Genomic DNA, 12,670 nt, shown 5'->3' with positions numbered 1-12,670 from the left:
CAAAGGAGACTGTGATACAACAAACAGGGTATTTACAGACAGTCCAAAGGTAGGAGGGCCCTGCTCGCAAGCTTACAATCTACTACAAATGTAACTTCCATCCTGCAGCAAGACAGCCATTTGTGCACTATAAAATTTAGACCCAAAAATAGCCACTCATTTTGACCAGGACCATGAAGTATTTTATGGATCATGGATAGATAGAGATAGATAGCTCTCAAAATATATTTCTATTACATACACAATCTCAGGGACTTTGCCATATATACATTGGACCTAAATCAACAATGATAGCAAGGATTTTGCTGGTCCCAGCTTTTAAACTTCACTGGTAACACTGCTCACACTGACAGTTATGGAGTCATGGATGTAGAGGAACAGTGTCCATAGATTGCCTTCATACTCCCAAACCCATGGGAAGTACCTTTCCTTTGCAAGATATTCTAAAACAAATTTGGAACACACTTTAAAGCATTAGGGGGGTAATCAGCCATTACTAGTACATTTCTTTATCAGAGCTATCAGTGATAGAATTGTTCCTTCATAATGAATGTTGGGGCTTTACTGGTTTTAGCACAATTAGCCCCAGTAAATCATTTTAGACAATTATGTAAAAGAGTTGTTAAAGGGACAAACATGTTCTGTACTGTAAGAGCAGACACGTGTGCTACATCAGTCAGTGCATGGTACAGCACACCATCTCATAACTGTTAGGGCAGGCGCTTTAAAAAGAAATATATATATATAAAAGTATCAATGACAGCCTACAATAAACACTTGCAGCCATTACCAAACAACTCAACCAGGAATAGCCAGTTTGCACAATGACCTGCCTGTACGCAATATAAGACTAAACACCAGAAAACATTCTCATCTGATGTGCTAGCAGCTAGCCTGTCAGAGCATTTCCCTAAGAAGCAGCTTCAACAATTTCTGAAACTTCATAATACTGTGCCCAGCCCAGTATACTTTGTTCGGAATTCAAATGGAGGGGGGGGCAAGCGCCGCGCATTGTGGCGGGACTAGGGTGGCGGGGGCTGGGGCGGCCACCGGTGAAGATTGCCGCAGCCAGGAATGGGGACTGTCTGTCAGGCAGCACCGGCGGGGGACTGTCTGTCGGGCAGCACCGGCGGGGGACTGTCTGTCGGGCAGCACCGGCGGGGGACTGTCTGTCGGGCAGCACCGGCGAGGGGACTGTCAGGCAGCTCCGGCGGGGGGACTGGGAGGGGGGAAATCACTCACCGAATAGCTGCCTGTGGCTCTGTCTGCCTGTAAAGTAAAGATCATCGCTGCAGGCAGCTTCCTTCCAGTTCCTTCCTTCCTCCGGCTGGCTCTCCTCTGCGGTAGTTTTCCGGCAGGCTGCTGCTGCTGCACAGCTGCAGCTCACTACCGCCCTCCAGTGGCCGGCGCCCTAGGCAAATGCCTAAACCTGCCTAGTGGTGGCGCCGGCCCTGGAAACTAAGAGCAGACATCCAAGTAAAGAGTGGATGGCATTTCCCCTTTCACATGATTTGTGTCTGTGCCACAAAGTGCCAAGTGGGGACAGAACACCACAGGCACCAGCTTACATGACTAGTGGACATCTAAGATAATCTAAAGAACACTGTCTGTCCTTCTCATGTGTAGGCCAAATAATTGTTGGTAATCAGAACAACTTGCATTACTCACATTGCTTTTGTGACAACAGTGATGACCCCAGCTTCTCTGCTTTCCGAGGCGGCTTAGTTTTGGCTGGGGGTCCAACTGGAAGCAAAATGTTATACAGCAGATCAGTCATCAGTAGAATGCAAATACTTCCCTCGCTTCCCCCTTCATCTCCATTAGGCTTTAGGGCCTATATATATGAAATAATATTTGTAAGTATCCCCTTTTGCAGATAATTTTAACGATATAGAATCTTTCAGAACTGTGCACACTGCAAAAATAATGAATCTACCACTAAATCACATGATCAACTGAATCTCAGAATTTCAAAATTAATGTTTCAATTCTAGCTAGAGTTTAGCATGAGAGAAACAGAATTTGCCACCTTCCTTCCGACCAATCACTAACTCGCAGCACCACCAATACAACCACAACATCCTTAGCAAGCTAGGGCTGCTGCTTTGGTGTTAGCCTGGTCTCTGCCCTCTGGTTTACTCGTCGCATCCCTTCTTTCCCCCAATCCAGTTTCACCGCCTTTTGAAATATCGCAAAGACTTTCCCCAAATACAACCAAGGTTCTAATCTAATCTCTTATCATCTCCTACATCATCTACTGCAACCTACTAATGTTGCCCCTAGTCAATCGATTCTTGCTTCTGTTACAGTAAAGCTAGCTATGCACTTGTCCGATTTGGGACCATTTCACCCATTTCTGACAGATTGGACCTAGAAATTGGGTGAAAAGTGACCAAATTGGATGTGTTTGACATCCGATCCGATCTGATGTCCGATCCCGTGCACAAGTGCACGGATCATAGTCAGAGATCGCACCTGCCTGCATGTCCAACCTCCAAATAGATCAGCCGCCCGGCAGCGGGGAATGGGATTGCATGCCAAATATCACATGCAAACGGACCTCTTGCGATATATTGCATGTGATCCACCTTCACGGTTGGCTCAAGGGGGATTGGCTGCAACGTATCCCCTCGGAGAAGTCACGGTAATGTATAGGGGTCTTCAGACTGGTCTTCCCCTCTTGCCACCATGCAAATCCCTGCACTGGCTTACTATAATACCCAGGAATCCAATTTATTTTCCCTCACATTTACATTAAAAACTCCCGACAACACCACTGCTTCATACATCTCAAACCTTATTGAATGTTAAGGGAAGTAGTAACTAACTTTTGGTTTAGTTAGTTCTGCAAAATATTTGAAGGAGGCACTGCCTTGGCAATTATTTAAATTTAATTCTACAAATGAAGAAAAGCAGTAGGTTACCTGGAATTGGTGCACTGACTACTAGATAAATAACCAAAACCAGCAAAAACATAATTCAATTTTGTAAAAAGTTATAATGTACAGAACGTAATAGCTCAATTCAGCAATGAATTAAAACCTGGGGAACAGTTTTAATATATCGCCGATTCAAGCTATTGTTTTCTAGAAGTTATAAGCTGTAAGTTCTACAGACATCTGCACACTGGCCCCCCACAAGCCTTAAAACACCCCGGCTCGCAACTTTCCTAATCACAACATAACCTTTGCCCCTTTTCCTGTAATATTGGTGCTACTTACTGGTGCTGTGGGGCAATCTCTATCAGTGGTTCCCAACCCTGATCCTCAAGTACCCCAACAGTGCACTTTTCCAGGTCTCCACACGCAAGTGAAATAATTATCCCCACCTGTGGATCTTGTAAAATGTGTCGGTGAGTAATGAGTGCACCAGCCAGATGACCTGGAAAACGTGCACTGTTGGGGGGTACGTGAGGACCAGGGTTGGGAACCACTGCTCTATCATATGGATTCATTGTAACATTCTCAGTTCTGTCTACTGGTTGGTCTAACTCAGGGGTGGCCGAACCTGTCCTCAAGATCTACTAACTGTGCATGTTTTCCAGGCAACCTGTGGATCTATAGTAGGAATGAATGCAGCATGTTTTAAAATGTGACAGTTAGTAATGACTACAGCTGTGCGGCAGCTAGGTAACCTGGAAAACGTGGACCGTTGGTAGATCTCGAGGACCGGTTTGGCCACCCTTGGTCTAACGTCCTTGTGTTTGTCTTCAGCGGTAATGTCTGTGTTGCATATCTGTATATAAATCCTTGTAATATACAGGTCCTCCTACCATGGCCAGATAGAAGTACAGCACATCCAGAGTCCTTTTCTCCACCAGCTTTTCGTTTTGCCAGTGGCTTGTGATCCTCTGAGTGTTTGGCGGCAGGTGTACATCGCCGAGCCTTCCGCTGGGGTAAGCCGGCAGCAGCTGAGGAAAGAGAGATGGGTTATAACTGCCTGACCCTGTATAATAACTGGTAGAATTAACAAAGATAAACTATAGTAGTAGATGTGGCCCCGTATAGATTTTCCCTATTACTGTATGTAGAGGTCTTAGTAGGACAATGTGAAAAATTACAGAAAAATTCTGATTTTTGTTTTACAGATATTGAATGATAAATGAAACAATATAACTAAAAGTTAAAAATGGTAAGAGCAACCATTCCCCCTGTTCACCAGACCTGGCTCCTAGTGACTTATTCCTAAATTCATGGGAAGACTTTTGCTCCTGATGACGAGAGCCCGACTGCTGTTACCGACTGGTTTGAGGACCAATTACTGGACTTTTTCCTGAGCAGAATCAAGAGGTTGGAGTATCAATAGGAGAAGTGTATTGAAATCAATGGAGAGTATGTCGAAAAATACATCTTGAATGATATGTATATTGTGCTTGCTGGGTTCCTCAGTGGAATGTGTGGTGCCAAGCTTTTTGCCATGAGGCCATATCACTTTTTCCAGGCATATGCCTTTGACACACGAACCCAATCTCCACTAGAAAGATGGGTGGTATGCTGTATGTTATTCACTTGGATGCTGTCAGTACTAGTGCTAATGGTTTGCTATCCTCACCAATGTTGTCAGTACTAAGGCCAATGGTTTTTTATCCTCACCAATGTTTGCTTTAGACCATGCCCACTTAGGGCAACTTTTGTTCCAGAGACATTTAAATCCCCAGTCCATTGCTGGTCATTTCTTACTGCCACAATACGTAACAATAAGTAATGTTACATTTCAGATCAAATGGCAAATTTTATTAATTTTGCCCCTGATAGGAAAATATAGGAATTATAGAGCTGTTTTATTTTTGGGAAAAGTTTTATCATTCTCTACCAACTGAATTATGGGTATTTTTACCAATCTGAAGAGCTTTGTGAATTCCTGATAGCCGAGGGTAGCTCTTTAAAATATACTCTGTGGATAAGAGAGACCAAAAGCCGCGGACACAGTGCATGTCACAAGTGAGAAGCCAGGTAAGAAGAGCGTGGGAGGCTTTCTGTGCTCCGATTCCTTCCCCGGCACGCTGTGTCTCCTGTGGGGCAGATAAGGATTATAGACATTATTACACATCTGAGCCTGGAGGTGATGATACAAAGTATATAATTAGTAGATATGAGCAAAGCTGTGGAATAATTGGAAACTTCCAGTTCTACGGTCTCCTAGTTCACTTCTGCTTTGCAATTCAGTACTTTATTTATATATTTTAATACAGATGCAGCAACTCCCATTGGAGCTGCTCCTGGTGACAGAAGCGCCATTCTCCAGCCGCCGCCAGCCAATGGAAGGGGGCGCACACGCAAGAGACGGTTGCGTTCCCCATTCCGACTGAGCCCTCCGCCACAGTCCCCCCAGCTGCCATAGCTCCCCCCCCCAATCCCTGCCTGTCTCCCGGAAGCAGAGACATACAGGGAAGCTGCTTCCCGCCGCCGTTCTGACGGGATGCGCAAGTGTGTGAGACCCTCGCGCGTCCCCGTCAGATGGAATGCCTGTCCCCCAGCCTGCGTCAGCTCAGGTCCTTGTGCTCCATCTGTATATTAGACCTAGGAAAACAACATATAGGGGAGGAATCAGGTTAATTTGCAAAGCACATTTGGTTTGCTAATGGACAAAACCATGTGCACTGCAGGTGGGGCAGATGTAACATGTGCAGATGTTTGTATTATTAATGCTAATCACAACCAGATGGCAAAATGACCTTTTCTGAGTGGACGCTCAATCTAAAGCATGAACTAGACCAGGGCTGGGCAACACCGGCCCTCCAGATGTTGATGAATTACACATCCCAGCATGCCTTGCATCAGTTTCAGCATGGCTACATAGCAAAACTAATGCAAAGCATCCAGGGATGTGTAGTTCATTAACATCTGGAGGGCCGCAATTGCCCAGCCCTGAACTAGACCAAGGACTTGCAGTCAGGGGAGGCAGAGCCTCAACTATTATGCTCCATATCTGACTCCACAGTTTGAGCTATTAAATGTATTAGAATTATACCAAGAAGATCTTTATAACTTCTCCTATAGCAGCTTGCTATAACCAAACACTACGCCAGTCCTTCCCCCCTCCTGTCTCTCTGTACAGACCCCTGGCAGTACCCCCTGGTGCCATGTGTTACCTTGTGCCCCCCCCCCCCCCCCCCCCGTTCAGCCTATTAGCTTATGCCATGTGCTACCCAGTGCCCAATTTTGTCATTTATATTGTGCCGAACACAATACCTGAGATAAAGGAAAATATAGGGGGTTATTCTGGTTGATTTGCAAGGCTGCAAATTTGCAGCCTTGCGAGTCCACCAAACCCCGTCCGGCGAATGCCATATGGTAATGAGGCTGCCCGGCGCCCCACGCCCCTCTCCACCCCCTGTGTAGAATGTTCGCCGTGTGTGCACACACCCTGCGTATGCACATGCACAGAAATGCGCATGCGCACAGCCCAACCATCGGTCGGCTGCGAACGTATTCTGGTTGCTAAGCAACCAGAATAGGTTCCATAGTGCGTAAGAGGTGGCATCTGATAAAGATAATCCAGTGTGAGAATTAGATGCAACATATTGTAGGATTTTCTAAGGGCCCCTTGCAGAACAGTGCACCTACCTGGAACCGGTCCTCGGGCACAAGGTCTCTGTCTATCATGCTGTGCAGCAGAGGGAACAGGTCGGTGACAGCTACAGCAATTTCGGTGCGATGCCATTTGAGAAGAGCTCTCAGGTCAGTCCCATCAGGAGACTTCTGCTCAGACATCCTACAGAAACAGCAATCATAAACAATGGGGTTATTAACACCTAATCTCAGCCCTGCAATTTTGCAACGTGGCCGATTATCGAACGAATGTGCATGCATATGGATCGAAATGCGCATGCACAAGGCCATTGAAATCCAGCGTATTTTCGGATAGCAAGCCGTTTGCAAGTTGATTGACAGGAAGTTGATGTTTGGGGGTGGAACCCCCATTTTCTGGGAGTGTCAAGGTGTTTTCAGGGAGGGTGTCTGACGTCAGCTCCAGCCTCAATAAGCCTATTTTTTATGCACAGGCACAGTCGGTTCTGCATTACGCACAGAGTGTACAGCTGGGGAAAATCCTTTGATGGTGAGTTTCATATGGATTTGCAGCAAGACGCTGATCGGTGAGATTTTTGCAGGTCAGTCACAGCCTTGCACAGGGCACAGAGCAGGTTTCAACTCTGGCTATCTGATCGCAGGGCTCTGCTTAATTCCCCTGCAGTGATCAGCTCTGAATAGTCTACAATTTGATATTTGTCCCACGCTGTTTGTACCAGCAGCTCCAATATTAAATTGATATCTATGTCAAATGGAAAAGAGAGCTTCAAAATGGGCTATGTGTGAAATAAAAATAGAATGCTGAGTGGACACCTGTAAAACAAAAGGTTAGTAGCAATAATGATCACACTCCTTATAGGAGAGGGTGACAGGAGTCCGCAGGTGTAAATCCGCATTCTGACCCTATTTACTCTGCCAGACCAATGTCAGCGGTACTAATCAGGCAATAGTTGGCCGCCAAGGCATATAAACGAACACATGGAAGATTAATAACCCCTAATTCTTTTCTTTGTTGTAATTTAAAAAAAGAGATATACGTGGGCTTTTACCAGCCAAAATAAATTTGGTCAATACTTTATTAAAAGCTGAAAGAGCTGCACTGTCCGCAGGTGTACTCTTTCTGGGAAGCAATTTTAGCTAATATCCGAGACACGGGTGTGCAGGTACCGCTCTATAATTCCCGTATATGTATTTTTGGTTTCGATTTGGAGGACATTCTCCCCACGCACCACAGGATATACGTCAATAACCTTCTCACTCTAGCCCGTGTTTGTATTGCCAGAACCAGGATGGGGCCAGATCCTCCATCCCCTACTATGTGGGTCGCACTTTTTAATACCACTATATCCCATGGACGATTTATGTTTTCCAAAATGGGTTGCTTAGGTAAATACGGTAAAATCTGGGGCTATGGAAGACCTCTACATTTTATATACAAGATCGATGTTCCTAATCCATTCCAACTGTGAGTACATCCGAAATGGAAGACTTGCCGTCCATACCCAATGCCTACCCACATGCTCTCCCTGCCCTCTTGTCACTGTAAATGATTTCTAATGATTATCATATTGTAAACACATATTATATACGTACAGTATTTCCTGAATAATGCACCACATTGATGTAATGTTCTTGTTATTTTTCTTTTTTATTTTCAATTTATTGTTACTACCAACAAAATTCAATAAAAATTTATGATAAAAAAAAAAAAGCTGAAAAAGCTATTTTGGGGGAATTAAAGGAAGCATTTGTATTAAATAAAGGAATCTTGGAAAGCAAATCCTCTTGTAAAGATGGCATCTGCCTTTATATATATACACAGTATATGATAGAGGCAGATGGGCCCATTTATTCATTGCAGAAAAAGAGGATTTAGGTTGTATAATTGAGATGAATGAGAGGCAAATTTAATACCTAAATAAGTGTTGCAAAGGGAAATGTATCAGTCCATCCTTGTTTTGCTATGGGAAAAAGGGGTAATGCTTCCATTTTAGAAAAATGTATTTTAAATCCAGCTATCAATTCAAAAGTATGTAGTAAATAAATTAGTATAGGTAGCTGTTTTGGGGTCTAAAAAATAAACAAATCATCAGCAAATGCAGAAAATTATATTTCAGTACCAGCTATTTGAATACCCATCCATGCAGTCTCGTGAAGAAAGTACCAGAGAAGGGATCCAATGCCAAATTAAACAAAAGAGGGAAGAGTGCCAGGTATCACTATACAATTATAAAGAACTTGTATTCAGTGCAATTATCATTAAAGGCTGTGGGGGAAATGTATTAAGATTGAATAGGTACAAATGCACTTATTTGTACCCATTCAATGTGACAGACAGCCAGGACCCGGTGCCCAGCCGAGTTTTTATGAACGGCAACTTCAGCCAAACTCAGCTGTACAAATGAGTACACCATCAACAGAACTTGGCCGTATATGGTCATAGAGCTAATTTACAATGCAGAAATACAGACGGAAAAATTAAATGGGGTCCCCTTGTATTTCTCTAACCAGCAACAGGCTCTTGGACCGGTCCTGGCTACCAAAATACAGGGGTACAAAAGGAACAGGGGTCCCCTAGTATTTCAGAAACCACCATCGGGCTCAAACAGCCAGCAGTGTCATGCCACAGCCGAGGGACACTTTTTACATAAGGTCCCCCAGTCAAAGCATGAGCACCATGACTGATCCACCCGGGCCGGGTCCCTGGGAGAGTGGGGAGCACCCCAATAAGGGGTCCCCTCTCCAGGGGATTCCCATCCACCAAAGATCGCATCCTCTTTGGTCCAATTAGCATCCAGGGATCAAAAAAAAGGAATACCATATCCAGCTGACTGAGGGAGCTGTAAGCGTGTTAACACTTGCAGGCCCTCCCTGAGAATGAGGGAATTCTCACCTGGTCTTCCCTCAGCCAATTTGGAGCGTGCTTTCCGCACCTGATAGGCTCTGCGTGGCTCCATAGAAGCCCATGTTTTGAATTTAACATGGGCTTCTATGGACTGAACCAGCAACTCAGGCTGATTGCTAGCTGACCCCCTTACACTTTTAACAACATCATCCCGCCGCCACACACAGCCCACCCCTGGCTACACATTACCACCCCCAAATGACAGCTTCCTGTTAATCCACTTGTGTATGACCAGGGATAAAAAGAAGTAGCAAGATTTTATCGCAGAATGGCCCATGCAGGCTTACTACGATCCATACATGCGCAGTTATTCGATTATCGCCCGGCCTGTGCATTTGCAGCCTTGTGATCAGGTCTCAATAACCCCCATTGCTTTACGCTGTTACCTCTGTGCCAGTTTGTGACCTGCAATGTTACCTTTTAGCTTTCCTAAGTGCACCACACGTAAAAGAACAAGCACTTACTGTACGTACAAAGACTTACTCTGTTTGCATACACAAAAGGTGAATGTGTGAGTGCTCGCGGATACTGGAACATTTGTTGGGCTTATCCAGATAAGAATGTAACCAAATGCTATCTAAATCCTAAGTGCATCATACATTGCAAACAGGAGAATGCTTTCATTCACTCACCTATGTCTCCAGTAAAGGCCACATGTGCTTTCACCTGGCTTCTGCTGGTCAGTTCGCTCACAGTCCAAATGCTACCTATATATTGCCTTAAATGATACATTTCAAGTTAATTACTCAACCAATAGCATTTAGCGATGCTATTAAGAAAATAAGAGAACTCCCTTTGCTCAATAGAAAAATCACCTGGCAGGATAAGGTTCATTGCCCTGATGCTGAAACTGATACCAGCGTTTTTAATCACATGTATATGGGTGGTATTGTACGGTATTAGTTATTACTGGTTTTATTAAGAAATATTCCAGTTCCGATCCTGACACACTCATCATTTTACTGGGATGGTTTTATAAGCATAGAACTTGGACTATTTCTTTCTCTTTGTGCGTCAAATGCAATTAGCAGGTACAAGGTACAATGGGCGTATTCCAGCACGGATCGCTATTTAGAGATGCGCAGTAGACTGGGAGCAGAAAGCCGCCGCGCAGACAGAAAGAAAAGACGTCCCTTCCAAAATTGCAAAAGCATCACATTCCCCTTGCGCCCATGCACACATAGCCATGGGAACGCCCAGCATTGCTGGGCATTCCCATTGGCGACCCCTGTTCCTGCCACCATCCTCCCCCAGCCTGCCCAGATTCCTGCAAACAGCTCGGTGACTATGCAAGCCGTTTGCAACGGGGACCTGCACATGGGCATAAAAGACCAGGGGCCTTATTCTGATCGGTGCGGCCCGATCAGAATATGCGGCCGCGACCGTGCAGGCGAATCCCCGCCTTCCATACGGATCGCCACCTGCCGTCCGTACGCGGATATGTGGCGATCCGCATGAAATTGGACGGGGATACGCCTCCTCCGTCTTGGGAGCAGCCCCTGCATTCGATGGTCGCCGAACATCGAATGCAGGGCCGCACGCTCCACCAGGTCCCGCAACACAAGACCACACGGACACTTGTCCGTGTGAAATCATGTATGGGGGCGGGCAGCTGACATCCGGCGATGTCAGATGCCCGCCCCGTACCCACGCGTCACGGCCTCATTACCATGCATACGCCCCGCGTTTGCATGGGAACGCCCATGAAACGCGGGGCGTATGCATAGGGTAATGAGGCTAAGTAGCCCCTCACGCCCCTCTACGCCCCCTGTGCGGCGTGTCAAGAATACGTGCGGCGAAATCGCCTGCACATGCGCAGAGTGACCTCTGCACATGCGCAGACGATCAACATCGGCGGTCCGTCCGCATGCGGGAATATCCGCACCGATCAGAATAAGGCCCCATGTGCAGTCCCACAACCATCGGGACAGGGCCAAACTCGCTATATAGCGAGCAGATAAAAACCACCCCCATAGTGATGTATTAGCAGATCCACTCGTAAAAACCGAACCAATGAATAGTTGCTTCCATCTGCGCCAGTTTAGGGCTTCCAGTAACCTGTTTAAGAATCAGGCTGGAAGTGGTCATGGCTGATGTCAGAAACCCACCCTAAAAACACCCGGACATGCCTGAGTTTTCGCAAACACACCCAGAAAACTGCACTTTTCCACCCTTGAACGACAGCTTCCTGTGAATTAAACTACGTCTACTCTGCGACATCCGTGTGCAGGGTTATTTATTCGTTATTTGGTCCTGTGCGATGCAAATGATGCGCAGTCACTCGCGCGATTTGCAAATTCTCTGAACAGCAATTCATGCTGAATTAGGTCCAGTATTGGCAATAATCCTGCTAATCTAGATTGAAGGGTCTAAACCATTGCTACAGGAATAAGCCTGCAAAGTAAAGTGGAAACACTTTGGAACCCAAGTGAAGAGTGTGTTACCTAATGCAGGGTCAGATTAACAATAGGGGCAGATGGAGCTGCAAATTCCGGTCTCCGCATAAAAATAGGCCCATCATCATGGGAGCGTGATGATCACCAGCCACCAGCTGGCCACATGGTTGGCTATAGATCATTGTGCCTCTACAGAACTTCCTTTTTCATCTCTTTACTGAGGTGATCAGGAACCTACTTGATGTATTAAAATCTTGTTGCCGGAGTGGGTGAGTGAAAACTCCTCCTCCGGTGATCCCCACCAGAGCCCACAGCCTAGTGCTGACTCACTGTGTCTCACCTACCAACCAACTACGCCTTTGTGCAGCCCACAGCTAGCAGCTGCCACAGCCAGGTAAAGAACTGTCCCTGCTGTAGTGGTAGAGTAATATCAACTGAAGTTGTCAAAATAGATAGCTCCGACATAAAGGTGATATCTTCCATATATTCTGGGCATGCCCTGTTTTACAACCTCTTTGGAAAGAGGTATTCCAGCTGTTGAGTTTTGCTCTGGTACAAACCATACCTGTTGACCCGATCACAACACTGTTCCACCTACACCCTGGTCATCTATCAGTAGGTGATGAATACCTGATGGGTCACATACTCACCAAAGCTGCTATTGCCCAATTATGGAAACTAAATAAGAATCCCTCTGTGACGACTATTCAAAAATCAGATCCACAACCTTTTTATTTTCTAAACCGCAGAGGCCAAATTCTCCGCCTCTTCTAATTCTAAAATGGTTCGGCTGCTCACTTTATAGGGAAAGGCTGGGTTTTTCCACCTTGAATAGCATC

The 12,670-nt window shown here is 45.6% G+C and overlaps 1 protein-coding gene across 1 annotated transcript in view; it reads right to left on the bottom strand.

Moving 5' to 3' along the window:
* AIRE (autoimmune regulator) overlaps positions 1-6,605 on the bottom strand; it is a 42,296-nt gene extending 35,691 nt beyond the window's left edge. The window contains exons 1-4 of the mRNA XM_083174773.1: positions 6,567-6,605; positions 4,837-5,011; positions 3,773-3,910; positions 1,669-1,743 (exon numbers count right to left, since the gene is read on the bottom strand). Coding sequence (XP_083030899.1) covers positions 1,669-1,743; positions 3,773-3,910; positions 4,837-5,011; positions 6,567-6,605 — 427 coding nt within the window. The remainder of the gene's footprint in view (positions 1-1,668; positions 1,744-3,772; positions 3,911-4,836; positions 5,012-6,566) is intronic.
* Between the last annotated feature and the right edge of the window lie 6,065 nt (positions 6,606-12,670).

The sequence above is a fragment of the Crinia signifera genome, chromosome 3, assembly GCF_055691185.1.
Source record: "Crinia signifera chromosome 3, ASM5569118v1, whole genome shotgun sequence".
Lineage (NCBI taxonomy): Eukaryota > Metazoa > Chordata > Amphibia > Anura > Myobatrachidae > Crinia > Crinia signifera.
Note: the sequence above shows the minus strand (reverse complement) of the source record. Positions and strands in the feature narration are given on the sequence as shown.